The 18,644-nt window shown below is 39.8% G+C and overlaps 1 protein-coding gene and 1 long non-coding RNA gene across 6 annotated transcripts in view; one reads left to right on the top strand and one right to left on the bottom strand.

The window, feature by feature from the left end:
- Positions 1–1,454, bottom strand: part of LOC110599401 (uncharacterized) — a 156,187-nt gene extending 154,733 nt beyond the window's left edge. For all 3 annotated transcript variants that reach the window (XR_013426160.1, XR_013426159.1, XR_005737366.2), the window contains exons 1-2: positions 787–1,454; positions 275–351 (exon numbers count right to left, since the gene is read on the bottom strand). This is a non-coding gene — a long non-coding RNA (uncharacterized LOC110599401). The remainder of the gene's footprint in view (positions 1–274; positions 352–786) is intronic.
- An 864-nt stretch (positions 1,455–2,318) lies between these two features.
- Pcdh10 (protocadherin 10) overlaps positions 2,319–18,644 on the top strand; it is a 57,530-nt gene continuing 41,204 nt past the window's right edge. For all 3 annotated transcript variants that reach the window (XM_021734653.3, XM_005337447.5, XM_005337446.4), the window contains exons 1-4: positions 2,319–5,818; positions 7,461–7,519; positions 8,060–8,166; positions 15,714–16,019. In XM_021734653.3, coding sequence (XP_021590328.1) covers positions 3,191–5,818; positions 7,461–7,519; positions 8,060–8,166; positions 15,714–16,019 — 3,100 coding nt within the window. In that variant the 5' untranslated portion in view covers positions 2,319–3,190. The remainder of the gene's footprint in view (positions 5,819–7,460; positions 7,520–8,059; positions 8,167–15,713; positions 16,020–18,644) is intronic.

The following is an 18,644-nucleotide window of genomic DNA, read 5'->3' as shown; positions in this document are numbered from 1 at the left end:
CTCAAGTGTTACAGTGGATGTAGTGATTATTTACAGGGAAATCTGGCCATCTCCCCACGTTCTCATCTCCACCTCTGGAACCTCTCTTGCTTCCAGCAAATGCCTAAGTCTGTTTAAACTTCATATACATTTTGGAAGCAGAAAATCTATCCCCCAAATTCTGGATCTGCATTGTCATTCAGCTGCATATTTCTCACACGTAAACACGCGCGTACACCCGCGCGCACACACACAAGTGTTTTCATACGTACAAATGAACACATTAGAAAATTACCATCATTTTCACTAGGCTCCTGGATTCTGATGAGTCAGCTTGAAGAGCTCAAAACATCTCATTTCAACCCTGCAGATCTGAATAAAAAGAAAAGGGGGAAGGGGTGAGAAGTAGAGATGCAATACCGTATTAATATTCAGATACACTATAATCTCCTTTTCATTGATCCACAGGTCCTTTCATACAGTGCCGCTTCCTTCTCGGCCGCAGACGTGATGCTAAAATCATTTTAACTGCAGCGGTTTTCTCTTGGCTGTGGTCAGTCCTCAATTTACTGCAGCTGGAAAAGGATTAGCCATTTTTGCTGGCATCCTTTCCTTCTAACCGTTCGAAAGCAGGACCCATATCCCTGAAAGAGCCAGCTGGAGGGGGAGGGGAGCGGGGCGATAGACAGGAACTCCCGGGACTCGCAGGAGCATGCCTCGGACTACAAGCACGCCCATGGACACTCATGCTCTTTAATTTCTGCCTGAAGAAAATGGCAACACACCCCGGGGTCTGAAACGACTCACCATTTCCCGCAGATTGTGGTGGTGTTACTCTTGGGTCATTCATTAGCAGAAAGCCGCTAGGGAATCTTCCTATCCTGTGGCAGGAGAAGGAAACTGAACAGGGGCTGCTTTCGTGAATAAACAACCTATTCCTTGTGAGCAGCCCGTTAATTAATAGAAAATATATTTATATATCTTTCCTTGGAGAATTAGCATTCGATCCACTCTCAGGCATTGAAGAGTTCGCGCTGCATTTTAACTTCACAAGAACTGAGTGTGCGGATGCACCGCGTTGCCCCGAGCCTCAGGAGTGGGCACTCAGACCTGGTCAAGCGAGTCCTTCGGTACTCATGGGAGGCTGGGTCGGGGCTTACACAGAACCCAGCACAGGGTCGTGAGGATGAATACGAGCACAGTGAATGTGCAAACGTGTTTGCAAATACCCGCAGCGGTGCACACTCGAGGCCCCGCGTGTGTACCGCACCAGCTTACCGCCCTGCCCGCCTACGCAGCAGCCCCGCGATTATACCGGAGAGCTGAACCTTAGGCGGGGCAAAAATTGGTGCCCGGTCCAAGGAGGGGGAGGGAAGGGATCTCCGTGGTCGGAAGAAAAAAAAAATCGAGCAGAAAATAGCCCGCGCTCGCGGCAGCTGAGTGGCACTTGGCCAGACCAGGCGCAGGGATACCATAAGAACCTTGCAGCGCCGGGTGGTGCTCTGAGACCTTGCTCCAGAGCCCAGCGTTTGGATGGCGGGCTCCTAGGCAGTAGCTCAAATGGAACTCTTCAGTCTTTCATCAGTGCACTTTCAGCTCAAATGTATGTCCCACATAAATTATCTATTTGGTAAAAAAAAAAAATGTATATACATTTAGGGAGGCAAGAAGCACGTCTAACGCAGAAGCACGTCTATAGAAGCTGTCATTCCAAAATCCCTCCGCTGTTTAGGACCCACCTCTGTACCCCATTCCAACCGTTTAGCTCCTTTCCACAGGATCCCTCCAGACCCTCAGGCTTAGATTGACACATGCTAAATTATAGCCATTTTTTAAACGTCCTCTCAATCCCTGCTACAGTCCCTTAATTGGGCAACCCCTGCCAATTAGTGGCCCTATGCAACTTTTTCCTTCTCGGTGTTTTCTTTCCATGATCAGTAACAGGGAAAATACCTTAAAGGAAAAAGAATGTTAGCATCATTGGAAATCCCGCTCCTCGGAGATAACACCGCAGCTGTTGCTATTATGTTTTCGCATTTGCTGATGCAAACAGGGGAACCTCTCTATTCCCTTCCCATTACCTGCGGCTGGGGACTGGGAACTTTCCGCAGCAGAGTCCCCAGCCAGCGCCTCGGGACCTGCGGGGCTGTTCTCTTTCTCACACACACACACTCACACTCAACCCGGGCAGCCCAGGCGCGGGTTGGGTCCCGCCCGGCCTGGCTGCCCGGTGACGTGTCTATTTGACGGCCGGTTTGGCCAATAAGCACTTGCTCAGTGGGTGGTGCTCCTCGACGATTGGTTGGCAGAATGAGGGCGCTGCGCAAAAACAGAGAAGCCGAGCGCTCGGAGCTCAGAAACTGCCAGCCGAGATCACAAGCTTTGAGGCTGAAGCTGGAGGAATGAAGGACTGAAAGAAAAAGAGACAGGTTAGAAGCAAAGAGCCTTGTGCAGGAAACAGCAAAAAGAAAATTGCTCATTATATTTACAGAGAGGCAAGTGACGGTGGAGAAGAGGACAAAGGGAGAGAAGATATGAAAGCCAAAAAATACAAATAGAGCGAAAGAGGGAAAAAAAATGTCAAGAACATCCAGCCAGAGAAATGAAGAGAATGAAAGTTTTATGCTGCAGAGCCGTTCTGTGTTTTTCCGGCACAAAATTCTCTCGCTGTTTTTAAGCCCTCCTGCATTTGCCAGCCGTTGATATTAAGAGGGATGTTCAGCGGTGCCAGCAGCATCTCTTCTTCCTTCTCCTCTTCCTCTTCATCTTCTTCCTCCTCCTCCTCTTTTTCCTCCTCCTCATTCTCCTCCCATCAGCAAGAAGACAAACCGAGGACAGTCTTGAAATATCGAAATTTCCTCCTTGGGATTTGCCAGCGCCGCGTTGCGCCAAGACTGTCGGAATAAAGGACGCTGACTATTGTATTATCGTTATTTTATTAATTGGTCAGTAGGAAGATTACAGATGAGGAAAGGGGACGTCTGTCACCTTTCCTGCGCTAAGATTGAAAAATTAGACTGGATTGAGGACAGCTTTAAAATGAAGCAAAAAGAATAAGATTTTTAAAAACCGAAAGGCATAGGAGCCCCCCAAGTAACACACTTTTATTTGTATTTTTTTTTTGAGATTTATTTTTTTTTTCCCGTGGTGGTGGGGGAGGTGATTGGGTGGCTTACTAGCTACTGGGAAGCAGCTTCCCTTCCTTTTGGAGATGATTGTGCTATTATTCTTTGCCTTGCTCTGGATGGTGGAAGGAGTCTTTTCCCAGCTTCACTACACCGTACAAGAGGAGCAGGAACATGGCACTTTCGTGGGGAATATCGCTGAAGATCTGGGCTTGGACATTACAAAACTTTCAGCTCGCGGGTTTCAGACGGTGGCCAACTCACGGACCCCTTACTTGGACCTCAACCTGGAGACTGGGGTGCTGTACGTGAACGAGAAGATCGACCGCGAGCAAATCTGCAAGCAGAGCCCCTCCTGCGTCCTGCACCTGGAGGTCTTCCTGGAGAACCCCCTGGAACTGTTCCGGGTGGAGATTGAGGTGCTTGACATAAATGACAATCCTCCCTCTTTCCCGGAGCCAGATCTGACTGTGGAAATCTCTGAAAGCGCCACACCAGGCACCCGCTTCCCTTTGGAGAGCGCATTCGACCCAGACGTGGGAACCAACTCCTTGCGCGACTACGAGATCACCCCCAACAGCTACTTCTCCCTGGACGTGCAGACCCAGGGAGATGGCAACCGATTCGCTGAGCTGGTGCTAGAGAAGCCACTGGACCGGGAGCAGCAAGCGGTGCACCGCTACGTGCTGACCGCGGTGGACGGAGGAGGAGGGGGAGGAGGAGAAGGAGGAGGAGGCGGTGGGGGAGCAGGCCTACCCCCCCAGCAGCAGCGCACCGGCACGGCCCTACTCACCATCCGAGTGCTAGATTCCAACGACAATGTGCCCGCTTTCGACCAACCCGTCTACACTGTGTCCCTACCAGAGAACTCGCCCCCGGGTACGCTAGTGATCCAGCTCAATGCCACAGACCCCGACGAGGGCCAGAACGGTGAAGTCGTGTACTCCTTCAGCAGCCACATTTCACCCCGGGCTCGGGAGCTCTTCGGACTCTCGCCGCGCACCGGCCGGCTAGAGGTGAGCGGAGAACTGGACTACGAAGAGAGCCCTGTGTACCAGGTATATGTGCAAGCCAAGGACCTGGGCCCCAACGCTGTGCCTGCGCACTGCAAGGTGCTCGTGCGAGTGCTGGATGCTAACGACAACGCGCCGGAGATCAGCTTCAGCACCGTGAAGGAGGCGGTGAGCGAGGGCGCGGCGCCAGGCACAGTGGTAGCTCTGTTCAGCGTGACCGACCGCGATTCAGAAGAGAATGGGCAAGTGCAGTGTGAGCTGTTGGGGGACGTGCCCTTCCGCCTCAAGTCTTCCTTCAAAAATTACTATACCATCGTGACCGAGGCCCCCCTGGACCGAGAGGCTGGAGACTCCTATACCCTTACCGTGGTGGCCCGGGACCGGGGCGAGCCGGCGCTCTCTACCAGTAAGTCAATCCAGGTCCAAGTGTCGGATGTGAATGACAACGCGCCGCGCTTCAGCCAGCCGGTCTACGACGTGTATGTGACCGAAAACAACGTGCCAGGCGCCTACATCTATGCGGTGAGCGCCACTGACCGCGATGAGGGGGCCAATGCCCAGCTAGCCTACTCCATCCTCGAGTGCCAGATCCAGGGCATGAGCGTCTTCACCTACGTGTCCATCAACTCTGAGAATGGCTACTTGTATGCTCTGCGGTCTTTCGACTACGAGCAGCTTAAGGACTTCAGCTTTCAGGTGGAAGCCCGGGACGCCGGCAGCCCCCAGGCGCTGGCGGGCAACGCCACCGTCAACATCCTCATAGTGGACCAGAACGACAACGCCCCTGCCATCGTGGCGCCCCTACCGGGGCGCAACGGGACTCCAGCCCGCGAAGTGCTGCCCCGCTCGGCGGAGCCGGGTTACCTGCTCACTCGCGTGGCGGCGGTGGACGCGGACGACGGAGAGAACGCCCGGCTCACCTATAGCATCGTGCGGGGCAATGAAATGAACCTCTTCCGCATGGACTGGCGCACAGGGGAGCTCCGCACAGCGCGCCGGGTTCCAACCAAGCGCGACCCCCAGCGGCCTTATGAGCTGGTGATCGAGGTGCGAGACCACGGGCAGCCGCCCCTGTCCTCCACTGCCACCCTGGTGGTTCAACTCGTGGATAGCGCAGTGGAGCCCCAGGGCGGGGGCGGGGGCGGAAGCGGCGGGTCAGGGGAGCACCAACGCCCCAGCCGCTCAGGCAGCGGAGAAACCTCGCTAGACCTCACCCTCATCCTCATCATTGCGCTGGGTTCAGTGTCCTTCATCTTCCTGCTGGCCATGATCGTGCTGGCCGTACGTTGCCAAAAAGAGAAAAAGCTCAACATCTACACGTGTCTGGCCAGCGACTGCTGCCTGTGCTGCTGCTGCTGCGGTGGCGGGGGTTCGACCTGCTGTGGCCGCCAAGCCCGAGCGCGCAAGAAGAAACTCAGCAAGTCGGACATAATGCTGGTGCAGAGCTCCAATGTACCAAGTAACCCTGCCCAGGTGCCCGTGGAGGAGTCTGGGGGCTTTGGCTCCCATCACCACAACCAGAATTACTGCTACCAGGTCTGCCTGACCCCAGAGTCTGCTAAGACCGACCTGATGTTCCTTAAGCCTTGCAGCCCTTCTCGGAGTACGGACACTGAGCACAATCCATGTGGGGCCATCGTCACCGGTTACACCGACCAGCAACCAGACATCATCTCCAATGGAAGCATTTTGTCCAACGAGGTAAGGCTGAAGCGAAAGGACCACCATCTCTCATCTCCTCCATCTGAAAGCCTCCTCTAGCCCGGCCCTTGTATCTCTGGTGCACTATGTATTTATATTTAGGATATTAGCTTATTTGTATCTTTGTGGGAGTCCTGGATGTGGGGTTACCCTCTCCCACCCCTCCGTGTGTAACCCAACTTTCGCGTTGGTCCTAATTCTCTGCGCTCCACCCCTCCACATTTATTTTCATTCCCTCCCCCTGGTGCTTTGCCACCTTAGAAACTCCCTCCCTCTGTCTCTCCCTTGTTTCCTTTAAAATCTTAACCCTCTGTCGTCCCCTTCCCTTCTTGGAAACCTGGGGCTATTAGGGAAACTGCGCGAAGGGAGAGGAAAATGTGGGGGAGGGGCTTGCTAGCCCTGGCAAAGGTCTTTTGCTCTTCGCTTCTGTCCCAGACGTTAATAAAGTTGATTCTATTTTGCTTTGTTTATGCTGCTTTCAGTCGCGTGTACAAGTAAGCTATAAATTGTTTAACTTTACACAGTTGTCTAAACTCGAATGCATGTTTTAGTGAACAAGTTATTAGATCCTTATCCTCTGAACTTGGGTTGGAAAAAAAAAAAAAAGCCTTCAGTTCTGTTCTGGACAGCATTTACAGACGCTCTTGAAACCGAACGCCCACACAGTGTGAATTTGAATGAAGTTGCTTTGGCACAAACCCCTGTAAGAGTAAAGAAAAGGAAAGCTTCAACGATTGTTGTTTTAAATATTTTTTTGGCTAATAATCACCTTCTTGCCACTGTTTTTGGTAAATCACTACTGTTGGCTTTCTTCATCAAAGAATTTGGCTTGTCAATTTCGATTTATTTTTAAAAGATGGAGAAGTGGCAAAGTTCGATGGGGGGTACTGGGGAGAATGGAGTTGGTTCATGTAAAAGTTTGGACCGGAAAAGGTGTGTGGGTGGTGGAGCCTGAGAGAAGAATACAGAAAGCCTTTGGAGAGGGAGATGATTGAGGGGGGTGGGCAGGATTTTGAACTCCTTGATAGCTCCTTATTTTATTTATTTGAGTCTTAGGTATTACTCATATTACTCATTGACTTTCATGAATATATTTGTACAGCTCATTTGTATCTAAAGCACATTTTGAAAATAAACAACAAAATAATTCCATAAAATATCCAAACTTTTTGCTTATTGAGCGTGCTGTTTTTCTTGTGTCAACCAGTATGCATCTAAACACGTTTTAGGCCACTGAAGTCTGCAGAGTATAACTAGATTAACTCTGTTAGTGATAATAGTTCATGAGCCCCAGCTTTGAAGACAATTGCATTCTCTCTTACAAAAAAAGAAAAAAAGAAAAGAAAAGAAAAGAAAAAGAAAAAAAGAGAAAAGAATAAGAAAAGGAAAAAGAAAACACATCTAAAGTTGGCCAGTGTTTTTTAAACCTTTACAGCTGACTGAAAGAAATTTGAACCCAAACGACTCTGTATCTTCCCTGCCCTTACCCAGCAATCACTAGACTGAGGTCTCAGAAAAGGTTGGAAATTCATAAAAGTATACACAATTACTTAAACTAGATGTTATTCCTAACCTCAAATGCAGACTATAAGTTAAACCCTTAGCATTCAAATGCTCTTGATTTATTTATTTTTTTTCCTAGACTAAACACCAGCGAGCAGAGCTCAGCTATCTAGTTGACAGACCTCGCCGAGTTAACAGGTATGGACCTTTTCTTCCCCTAGCATGGTGTTTGGACAATTTGCTACCTAGAAAAATGTAGAAAGTAGGTATATTATTTGATATTAAAATATAAAGTATATAAAGTATTTTAAATTCAGGCAGGGCAAAAATGCTGGTGATATTATGTTTCCTATATAACACATTATTATAAGGGCATATTTCATTTATATACAATTCACAAAATGTTTTTGTCGGTGTAAATTGCTTACATGGCTTGTGATCGTTTTTATAACTTTTAGATGTATATTTACATCTGTTTTATGAATGAGATGTAAATATATATTTTACTCCAATCATATAATAATGGCTAAACTTTACGTGTCTTAAGTACTGAAGTTGACCATGATCAATTTTCAAAGAGGTAGGCTTATATTATGAAAACTAACTTTATGCAGAAATAAAGCCAACCAAGAGGTCTGTGAGTCTGCAGCACACATCTGTGACCATGTGGTGGCAGAAGAATGTTTTCTGTGTTTCTTCACCTTTTTTATTCTAATACTGGCATTTTTGTACTTCTAGTTCTGCATTCCAAGAAGCTGACATAGTAAGCTCTAAGGACAGTGGTCATGGAGACAGTGAACAGGGAGATAGTGATCATGATGCCACCAACCGGGGCCAGTCAGCTGGTAAGTGTGATCAAAGGGCTATCTAAGTGCTGACTTTGACTTTTTTTTTTTTTTTCTCCCCAAATGAATCTAGAAAAGATGGTGTCCTAGGTAACTTTCTGTCAGTTTAATTCTGGCAACTCAACAGAAAGATGATGTCATCTTACGTTGTGTTGTAGGTTCAAAGAGGTTTATAAAAATGTGAAATTCCCTTGGAGAGGTGAAATTAGGAAATCATTGTTGAGTATCTTTCATATGTAATGTTCTTTAGTGGAATTATATTGCATAGAGAAAACCATAGATCTCTCATCTGGTTCCAGTCCTCAGTCTTCAGTTAATTAAGGTATTATTAGACTTATTTATGGGTGAGGTCTCAGAAGATGAATGAAATTGATTGAGCTGTACAAGGTCACAGAAGATAAATGGATGATTGGGGTCTAAAATCCAAATTCCTTCTTTCCATAGTAATGTACTTTGTGCTCCACCAAGTATGGACTGAAGGAAGGAAAGCAGACTGTGAGTCATGGTGGGTTGAAAGTAGGGTTTCCAATCTTGAGTCGTTAAGCTTCAGGACACAAGAAAACATGTGTAATGTATGTTGTCCGAAGCATTTTGGGTTTCCTTGTATTTTCTACAGGTTTTGTGTTCTGTTAAGAGTTGGCTCTGAGTGTCTTTGTATGTGGGCTTCCTGATAGTTACTGATGAGAATTGCAGTGTAATATTTTTGTCTGCTGTATTCTGCTTTAATTTCCTCTACATAAGTTCCACCTTTAAGTTTAATAGTTACCTGTTAGTTCCAATTACTAATCCAAAAATAAATGAAGTGTGCTTTTTAAGATGAAAATTTCATAAACTTCTGGTTTTCTGTTTACTTCATTGGATTTCACCTAGGCAGGGTGCTTGTTGAATTTTTAACTATTTTCTTCTAATTCAGTGTTTATTTGACACACAAGGGAAAGGAAAGGCTAGTTGATTTTTGTGATAATATTTCTAGAAAATATTCATCATTGGACTGTCTCTGGATTCCTCTCAGCTCTCTTGAGATTTGATCTTGATTTTGGTTAGTAATACTAGCCTGGAGTGATGAGATCTTTATTTTAAGGTGACATTACTCCTCGAGAGCATCCATTCCTTAACACACTTGGGCGACCTCTGAACGGTGCTGAGGCAGTGTGTCAAAGGGCAGTGTACACCCCATGGTGGACTGGCAGCAGTGGTTGCTACAAGCCTCTCACTTGGCCAATGTGTGCTGTGTCTGAGGCTGCCTTAGCCTTGGGAAATCCAGGCAGGATGAAGGGGGAAAAGGCTGCTCAAGGGTCTCTTTATATTGCTGCAAGTCATTAATATGCAGACCTAATGAGACTTGAGAACTGCCAAGAATCCCCGGAGGTCCCTGCCCCTTGCGGGCCTTCACGCTAAGTGAACAGAGCATCTATTTAGTGTCTGGGAACCTGACAACAAACCAGATCTTGCCAAAAGTTTATAGGCAAGTACAAAGTCCCTTTCATTTTTGCCCTATATATTGTATATGATTGATTGTTTTCTTTAAAAAAAAAAAAAAGATACATGCAGAATTGTCCATTTCTAGTCTTTCTTGGGAGTTTCCAACTTAACTACCAGCCCTTTAAAACAAAGTGTCTGATATAAAAAAGGAATATTTGCTACATGTTTTTAAATGCATTTTTCTTCTTTCCCACCCACCCCATTTTGTTTTTCCTGTAGCACTCCAATCTCAATGAACATTTCAATTAGTTTAGTCCCTTAGACATAATGAGCCATAATAACCTAACCGAAGAGCGAGAAACCAATAAACATCTGCAGAAAGGGCTAAATTTGGAAGATAGATGGGAATATATTCTTATTGATGTCTTCCCACTAGCTATTTTATTACAAAGACACTCAGTATTTCCATTTTGGTAATGTTTCTTTCAAATTCTTTGAGATGTCAAAGCATTTAAAGCAATATTAAAATATAAAGTGTTTACTGGAAAACATTTGAAAAAGCCAGTTTTTCTTTTTCTTTATCAAAATGGTAAATTTTCTCTGATCCCTAAGCTCTTGGACATGTAAAAGTATTAATTACAGAATTACCAATCCATTTGTGTACTTCATTGGTAGTTACAGGGCAACCATAACCTACTGGGCACACTAAAAGCTGTTTTAGGTGTAATAAAGCACTTATAGTAAGTAATTGCACTTTTGTGTGTTCAATTATGATCAAATTTAATGTTTAATTTTATTGTAAGGATGATTTTAAGTGTTTTATTTTTTTAAGTCCTAAATATAGAAAATTAAATGCATTTAATTAATGACTTTTTTCAGTCCATACTGATGTTGTATATTGTAAATTGCACTGTCAGTAGCTAGAATATTTTTAAAAAGTTAAGCCCACTTCAAATAAATCTGTTTTATTTGTTGGTAAAGCCAGATAATAATGATCTTCCAAGTTTGCAAAATGAGGTAATATAATTCATAACCCTTCTATTTCCAGGTTAAGCATATGAAAATATCATACCAATAAGCAAATCCCACTTAAGTACATTTTAAATGGGGAAGATTAAATTATCAAGGAAAAATAATATTAGAAAGATAAAAATTCTGAATTCTTCCTTGCAGTTTGTAGCTCATCTCATACTACAGAATCCACACTATTTAGCTTAGCGCTTTACCTGTTCAAACTTCCTTTTTCTTTATTTTCTTACTTTTATTTTCCTGTGTCAGTGTTACTTCGCATTTATTTATTTGGATATGCCTTCTGTTTACTCTTTTATGAATAGTTTTCTTTTCTGTTCTTTCTCTTTTTCGCTTTCTTGCTTTTCTCCTTTCTAAGCCATTTGCAGTCACCAGTCTTGTGCACAGAAGGGCTTTAAGCACGAAGGCAGCTGCACAGAGAACCACATAAGCTTTTCAGTTTCCCACTGCACCTGGCTCCATGTGTGAAATTCCTCGGCTTGACCACTGCTCTGTGCCACTTTTCTTTCTATAGCCTGGTCAAGGTGCTTTCCATTTATTTTTCAGCAGCACACTATTGATATATTGGTTAGGTATGGCAGAAGTCCAAGGAGATGTGGTAAATGCAGGCATAAACCATCACAAGAGGAAAAACTGATTAATCACAGCTTGAAGAACTAAAAAGTTGGACTTTAAAGATATAAAAATTTTCAATCTTATTATTAAATCATTAGATTAAAAGATGATTTTTCTATTTTTAGCATATAACAGTTTTAGTTGTATATTAAACATTTTAAATATAACTAGAGAAAGTTTTATGCCAATTATTAAATGCCTATATTATAAATAACATTAGAATTAATTATGAATTTGTTCTTTTAAAAAAGCATGTTGAAGAGGAGAACTGAAGAGTGATTGAATTACTTGTTACACTTTGCCTAAAAATTATTAAGTTTCTCTTGTAAATTTTTCTTCATTTGTAAAGAAATTTATCTACTAAATGTGTTTAGTTCTTATGCAGCTATTATGAGATCCATATACTATGTAGGGTCAATATTTGGCTATAAATTTAAAATGTAAAGTGACTTGGATTGTCAGAACTTTCAAATTAATATATTAAGACACACATCACTACAATATCAGCAGGAGAATTCTTGGATTATCATGAAGGACAAACATCACTTTCCTAACTCCAACCAGAATTTAGATATTGGCAAATGAGCTTTTAGCTTTATAAATAAAATGATTTTACACTGTTTGTTTCCAAAACTTATTTAGGTTTCTGTTGAACCTCTGAACTACAACTTTTAATGTGAAGAGAGTTTTAATTGGGAAAAGACAAAATTTTGAGAGAAAGTAGAGAAAACTGTTTTGAAAGATAAGTGGGGACAAAATTTTGATATGCCTTTATTTTTTCATGAGTTAATTATGTTTATAAATATCTATTTCAAAAAATACTTTGCTTAAAATTATAGGAATGCTTGTAATTATTATTAGTATTTCTTAGTTTCCAATTATTAGGTAGTTAAGGGAAGAATGGAAACTTCCTCAAAAAATGAGAGTTGGTTTCTTTAAAACTCATTTTCCATACTTAATGAAGGCATGTTACATGATAAAGAAATATGCATGTACTTTTTTATTGTTATCTTAGAAGCCAGCACCATTTGAATACAACTGTAATATTTTTGAAATCACAATTTGTTCTCAATGGAACTATCCACTTCCTCTGACTTAAGGGACAAATTTAAAAATATGTCCTTTAAAATTTATCTAAATATATCTTTGCATAACAGGCAGTCTATCACGTCAGCTGTCATGCTTTGCAGAACAGATTAGTTCTGAGAAATGGAAAAATAAATAAGTGGAAAAAAAGATTGCAAGTAAAAAATAAAGTATATGTTTAGACATTTCTTGAATATTAGCAAAGTTTCAAAAATGAGTTGGGCCTGTACTTTTACTATTCTACAAATCCTATAGGCTCAAAGGTATGGTCATTTGAATGAAAAAATAAATCATGTTAAACATTAAGTTTTAAGTTTTCAATTTGAGCTATTAAAGATTGTAAGAGCAAAGCAAAAAGTATGTGTTTTAACAAGTCATAGATACTGTAATATCTGACATACCAGTGCACTAAAATTTAAATATATCCCTACTTACTTGGCATTTGTGGTGATATATTTAATGAGACTAATGATAAATGATAGGAGAATAATATTAGTCATATAATAGCTCCCTACAGTGAGGACCCCTGCAATGTGATACATTTATTTGGCTCTCAAACTATATATCTAAAAGAAAAATCATCCAATTTCAATTAATTTCTCTGTTACTTATTTGAACTTTATTGACTATGTTATGTTTACTTTCATTTCTGTGTCTGGTATTTCCTTATGAGAATAGATCCATTTGTTTTATCAATAAAGCTAGTAAAACACCAGGCACAATGTAAACTACTTCATCTTTCATTCTAGCTATGTAAACCTGTATGTATTATTACTAAGGAAATTCCACTAAAAAGATTAATTCATAAATTTATTAAAAACCTTATATTCAGGTTTCTTCCTTTTGTCAATGACTTGTGTTTCAGCAAAATATTTTTATATATTCCTCCCTTTTTTATTATGCCCATGATCTATTTTTTTTGTACAGATTCTCAATTGATAAGAACCTTATTACATCATCTAAGGAAATTTAACCAATCTGTAATAGTTAACACGGACAGAAAACTAGGGTTGCAAGAGGGAAAAAAAATGAGCATAATTGCGTGTAAACTGCCCGCAATATAATTTCAACCAAGAAGTACTTTTTGACATCATAAAGTAATATCTTCATGTGGACATAATAGTTTATTAAAATTTTCTGTGCGAGACTGAAGTATTCACAATTAGAAGAGTACTTGAGCATGGGTACAGAAAAAGATGTGAAAAGATCTTATGTGGTCTTATTTGGAAATTTTAAAATGATATATATACGAATCACTGAAGAAAAATTGTATTAATTGAAAATTTTGCATTAAGGTCCAACTTGACCAGATCTAATAAAACAATTTCATTTTAAATTTGAATATAATTCCATCAGCTATTGAAATTTAATATCTTAAATTTATTTTGAAAATCACTAAGTAATTGCTCAGAGTAATTTTACTCTTATGGTAGTTTATTCTGTATGGGAAAAAAAGCCCTTTTTCTGTATCACACAATTAAAGAGGCAGCATTTACAGCCATATGTCAAAATAAAAATCTCTCTGGGTCTCTACCTATGTACTATGAATTCATGTACCAGAAACATTCTTCTTCTCTTTTTCCTTTCTAGATATCTTCTTGTAGAAATAGGATAAATAACTGTGCTTCTTTCAAGTGTCTAGTGAAACATTTACATGTCTTACATGCTGTTCTCAGTCAGATTCCTTAATACCAGCTTCAGCTCACGTTTCTATTCCTCAACAGTTCGCTGATCAGTAATTTATTTCCAGACTTATGCATGACAATTATCAATGGAACATTATAATCAAAGTCAGACTAGGCATTATGCACAGTTTAATTTAAAACAAAGAAGTCATTAGATAGTGAGATTAATATATGATAAAAGACTTGGTGTTATTTCTTTAAAATTTATATAATTAACTGTTCTCAACTCTAAAGTATTTATAGATAACCTAGAATGTTTAGAATTTTGAAAAATAATTTTTTATTCATAAAAACCTTAATGCATACTAATAAACATATATAAATCAATATATAACTTAATACTGCTATGCATTTAAAAACTAATACTTGCTTAAGGGTTCAAATCATTTGTTGTATTTATAGAAGTAATAATCAAGTATGTTCATTAGGTAAATATTATTCTGTTGGTTTAAAAAAAAATCCCAGTTTTTCCTTACTTGACATTTATTGAAGAGTTTCTTTTGTAGAGATAAATCATACTTTAGTTGTTTCAAATTAATCTTGTTTTAAAACATATTTAGTAAATATGTTACTATGATTAGAAAAATATTAAAACAGTATTTTTGTTCATGTGCTTTTCTTTGTAGTGTTATATATCAAAATGAATATCAAATAGTTTTCTGTAGTACTCAAAAATTCTTATGCCTTGTTTAAGAAACTGGATGAGCTTTCTTGATCATAATCAGTTAATTAATAGTCTTGTCAATCTAAGGAAGACAATGAAGTCTGAAGTTGTCTTTAGAAATCGTGGTATTATAGAATTAGTAAGTAGTTTTGTGTGGACTGGGACAAGTATTTACAACCAAGGACAAGTAATAAGGTAATTGTCAATAGTATCCACAGCTGGTTCACTCTGCATTTGGTTACCTTGGTTTCACTAATTACAGCCATTTGTTCTGGGTTTGTCTAAGGCGGTAAATAATAAGTGATTTGTAGTAATATGGATTACCAGAGTGCCAATGAGAAATACCTTTAGAAAGTCATTTCCTAGGAATCTGAGAAAATGTGCTTTTAGCTGCCCATGAAGTCTTGTTTCTACTTGATATTTCCTGGTTTATCAATGTGTATGCCATGTTTCTGTTGAATTTCCCCGTTTCTGGTCTAAATACTATAACCTAAATATCATTGATAGAGCTTAGCATGTTTCTTCCATTTTTGTTTAAAAAAAAAAATAGCAGCTGATTCATCATGTTAGGGGTTAGGGATTATGAAGCCTTTATACCTGCATTTTTTCTCTGTTATGAACTTCACAAGAGATTTTTTTTTAAATATGCATTCCTTTTCTACTTACCATTTCCTAGTTCTTTGAATAATTTAGAGCAAACATGTCCATCCCCCCAGTCCCAATTTTTCGAGTAGTTTAAAAACATCTTTTTCAGAGGGCTCTTTTCCATAAGTCTTACCCTTATATTTGCAGATCTCTTCTCTTTGAAAAATGATGAAAAAAACTGATAACAAGGAGATCTTTGGTTCCTTTCAATTTAAGCATTTACTAAGATACCCTCACCCATGACTTTTGATGCTACCTGTTATCTTTACCACTAAATAGCTAACTGGTCCTGTTATTGAAGGATACACCTGTAGTTTCTTTCTCCTTGTTCTTTTCTTTCTTTCTTCTTTTTCTTCTTCTTCTTTTTTTTCCCTTTTCTTTCCTTTTTCTTTTGCTTACAGGTATGGATCTCTTCTCCAACTGCACCGAAGAATGTAAAGCCCTGGGCCACTCAGATCGGTGCTGGATGCCTTCTTTTGTCCCTTCTGATGGACGCCAGGCTGCCGATTACCGCAGCAATCTGCACGTTCCCGGCATGGACTCTGTTCCAGACACCGAGGTGTTTGAGACTCCAGAAGCCCAGCCTGCAGCAGAGCGGTCCTTCTCCACCTTTGGCAAAGAGAAGGCCCTACACAGCACCCTGGAGAGGAAGGAGCTGGATGGACTGCTGTCTAACACACGAGCGCCTTATAAACCACCGTATTTGAGTAAGTATCACACAAAAGGGGGTAAAAAGTATTACCTTGGGGGAAATACAGTCCACCATTGCTCTTGGTAAAAACGGGGGATTCAGGTTCCGTTTAGAACTGAACGTAAGAGCTGCACACAGGCAGCATGGAAAAATCAACATAACTGGAAGACAGGTCCCTGTGTCTGGGCGTCATTGTGGACCAACAGTAAAGCACAACTTTTGCGTTTGATGAAATCAGTTTTCAAATGTTCCTCACGTTTCTGTAGGATGTGGCAGTCTTGCTTGTTTGATTGCTGTGTATTGAAGGGTTAAATCATGGTGGAAAAAACTTCTCTCTTGATCTTTATCTCATTTTTCTTACTGATGTTAGGATTTTCACCCAATCATCCTTTCGTGGTAGTAAGGTATCTAGAGAGCGGTTCAGGTGTCATTTCATTTAAAATGATTTGATAGGATCTTGGTGTGGATTCAAGTTTGATCAGAACCAGAGGCACTCTGTGATGGAAGAATGTCAGGACAGCAATATCCCTGAAGGGTTTAGAACAGTGGGTTCTTCTAACATTCAGACACTGCTAATTACACTCGGCTCATTCAATATCGGGGCCCTATTCTCTAAGTGGATTATTTTATACAACCATTATGAACAATAAAAAGGTTTTGAGATTCTGTATTATGTTTCCTTTCAGAATCTTGGGAATGAAATTTTCCCATCATTCTCTGCTACATAGAAATAGTTTGTGGATAACTACTACTGATTATTCAAACTGTATAAACAATAATTAATAAAAGTGAAAACCAATCAAAAGATGACTTTCATCTTGTATTAGAAATCCTTCCTACATATTTTCTTTCATCTTCTAGTATATATATAATCAATCATGGAGCCTTGAGCTAGCTGCCAAAGATGACACAAATTGTAGATGTATTGTGTCTTTTATGACTGAGGAAATATGAAATGGGAAGAAAAACTTTTTTTGTTGGTTTTTGTGTTTAGAAACTTTAAGGAAAAGAAAAGCTGGATAGAGTTGAGTCCTGACAAATGTACGAGGGGAAAGGCAGACATTGAATACAGGAGGCTCTGGTTCAGTCTGGTAATGAGAATAGACAGTTGCTATAGGATTAAACCCGTGGGTCTTTCATCAGATGCATGGATTGTGATGGCAGTGGTAGCCATATGCACTGCGTGCAAGACTGAGTTCAGCTTTTAAAATTATTTAGAAGTACTGCTACTCCAGCATGATGTAGTACTTTAGCACTTCTGAACCAAAACATTGGGTCATCCTGTAAATCTTTGATATTTGTTTGGCTTTATTTTTTAAAGTTATATTATATAACTTTAACATTTATATTGTATTAGGAGAGCACAAATACATAAGTATTGAGAAGTCTAAGATGCAATTTGAAATTTACACATTCATACATATTAGGGTGAATTAAAATAGCCCCAAATCAAATTTTAATAGGTGAAGACTCTGGGGTAGTCCTTGTCTCTCAAATTGAATTCTGGACTTAAAATTTTGTTATTGAAAATAGAACTTTTCCAAATTTTTACCAGCATATTTCAGTATCCTTTCACTTCAGAATACATGGTATAAAAACAAGTAATCAGTCATCTTAAGGCAAAAAGAGAAAGGGCACAGGATTCACAGGAATCAAAATTTGTATTTTTTAAAAAAACAAGCATTTGCTTTCAGTATACATTATCTGGCAAATCTATTTTAAATGTAGTAGAAAATGAGCCTGCCACTTTTTGGTGTTAGTGAGTACCAATCTTCATAAATTCCACTTATATGTACAACCAGAATTTTAAATATCTGCAAATGTCTTACTCCACTGATTAGTTTTTCTTTTTATAATAATCACAGCAACTCTAATAATACAGTAATAATTCTGCATATATTTTAATGCATATTTCTCTACATCTTAAGAAACTAGTATTTTCATTTAGAAAACTTATTTTAGGGATTAAGAAATTTCTTAGCCTATATGTGTTTCTAGAAATCATGAACTTATTATTTTAAATTTATTATTTTGAATGAATTTTGTATTTTGCCAGGTAAATTTATATTTGTTTGCATATTGTGCAGACGTATATGTCAGAATAAGTTAGTGTTTTAATATATATTTAAGTGTATACATACATATGTTTGTGTGTGTATGTGTGTGTGTGTGTGTATATATATATATATATTTTATTATTATTATTATTTTTAAGCCAGTTTAGCCAGCTTATACTGCTCAAACTTAAGGGTTTGGGTTAAACTATGACCTGAATGGAAAATTAGCAGAAAAATGTTTGCATGAAATTATTCGTAGTTTTTCATACAATATTAATCATGTAAATATTTTTTTGTTATACTATTACCTTGGACTCAAAGGTAATAGTATATGTAAAATTACATCTTAACTCCAACTTAATAGGCATAGTCAATTTTAATCAAATTAGGTAATCTAATATTAAAACTATATACCATGCTCTTCCTGACCATTTTGCACCCCTGATTCATGTGGTGATAACTTTTAATACTTGTGTCATCTATCATCAGGAGTGAAATATTCTCATATTCTAAATTAAAAAGCACGTCCCTTATGTAATTAAAGAAGCTAAAAATTGACACTAATTACTTGCTTTTAATCAGAA

This window comes from Ictidomys tridecemlineatus, chromosome 9, assembly GCF_052094955.1.
Source record: "Ictidomys tridecemlineatus isolate mIctTri1 chromosome 9, mIctTri1.hap1, whole genome shotgun sequence".
Classification (NCBI taxonomy): domain Eukaryota; kingdom Metazoa; phylum Chordata; class Mammalia; order Rodentia; family Sciuridae; genus Ictidomys; species Ictidomys tridecemlineatus.
The sequence above is the reverse complement of the archived record's forward strand: the minus strand, read 5'-3'. Positions and strand labels throughout refer to the sequence as shown.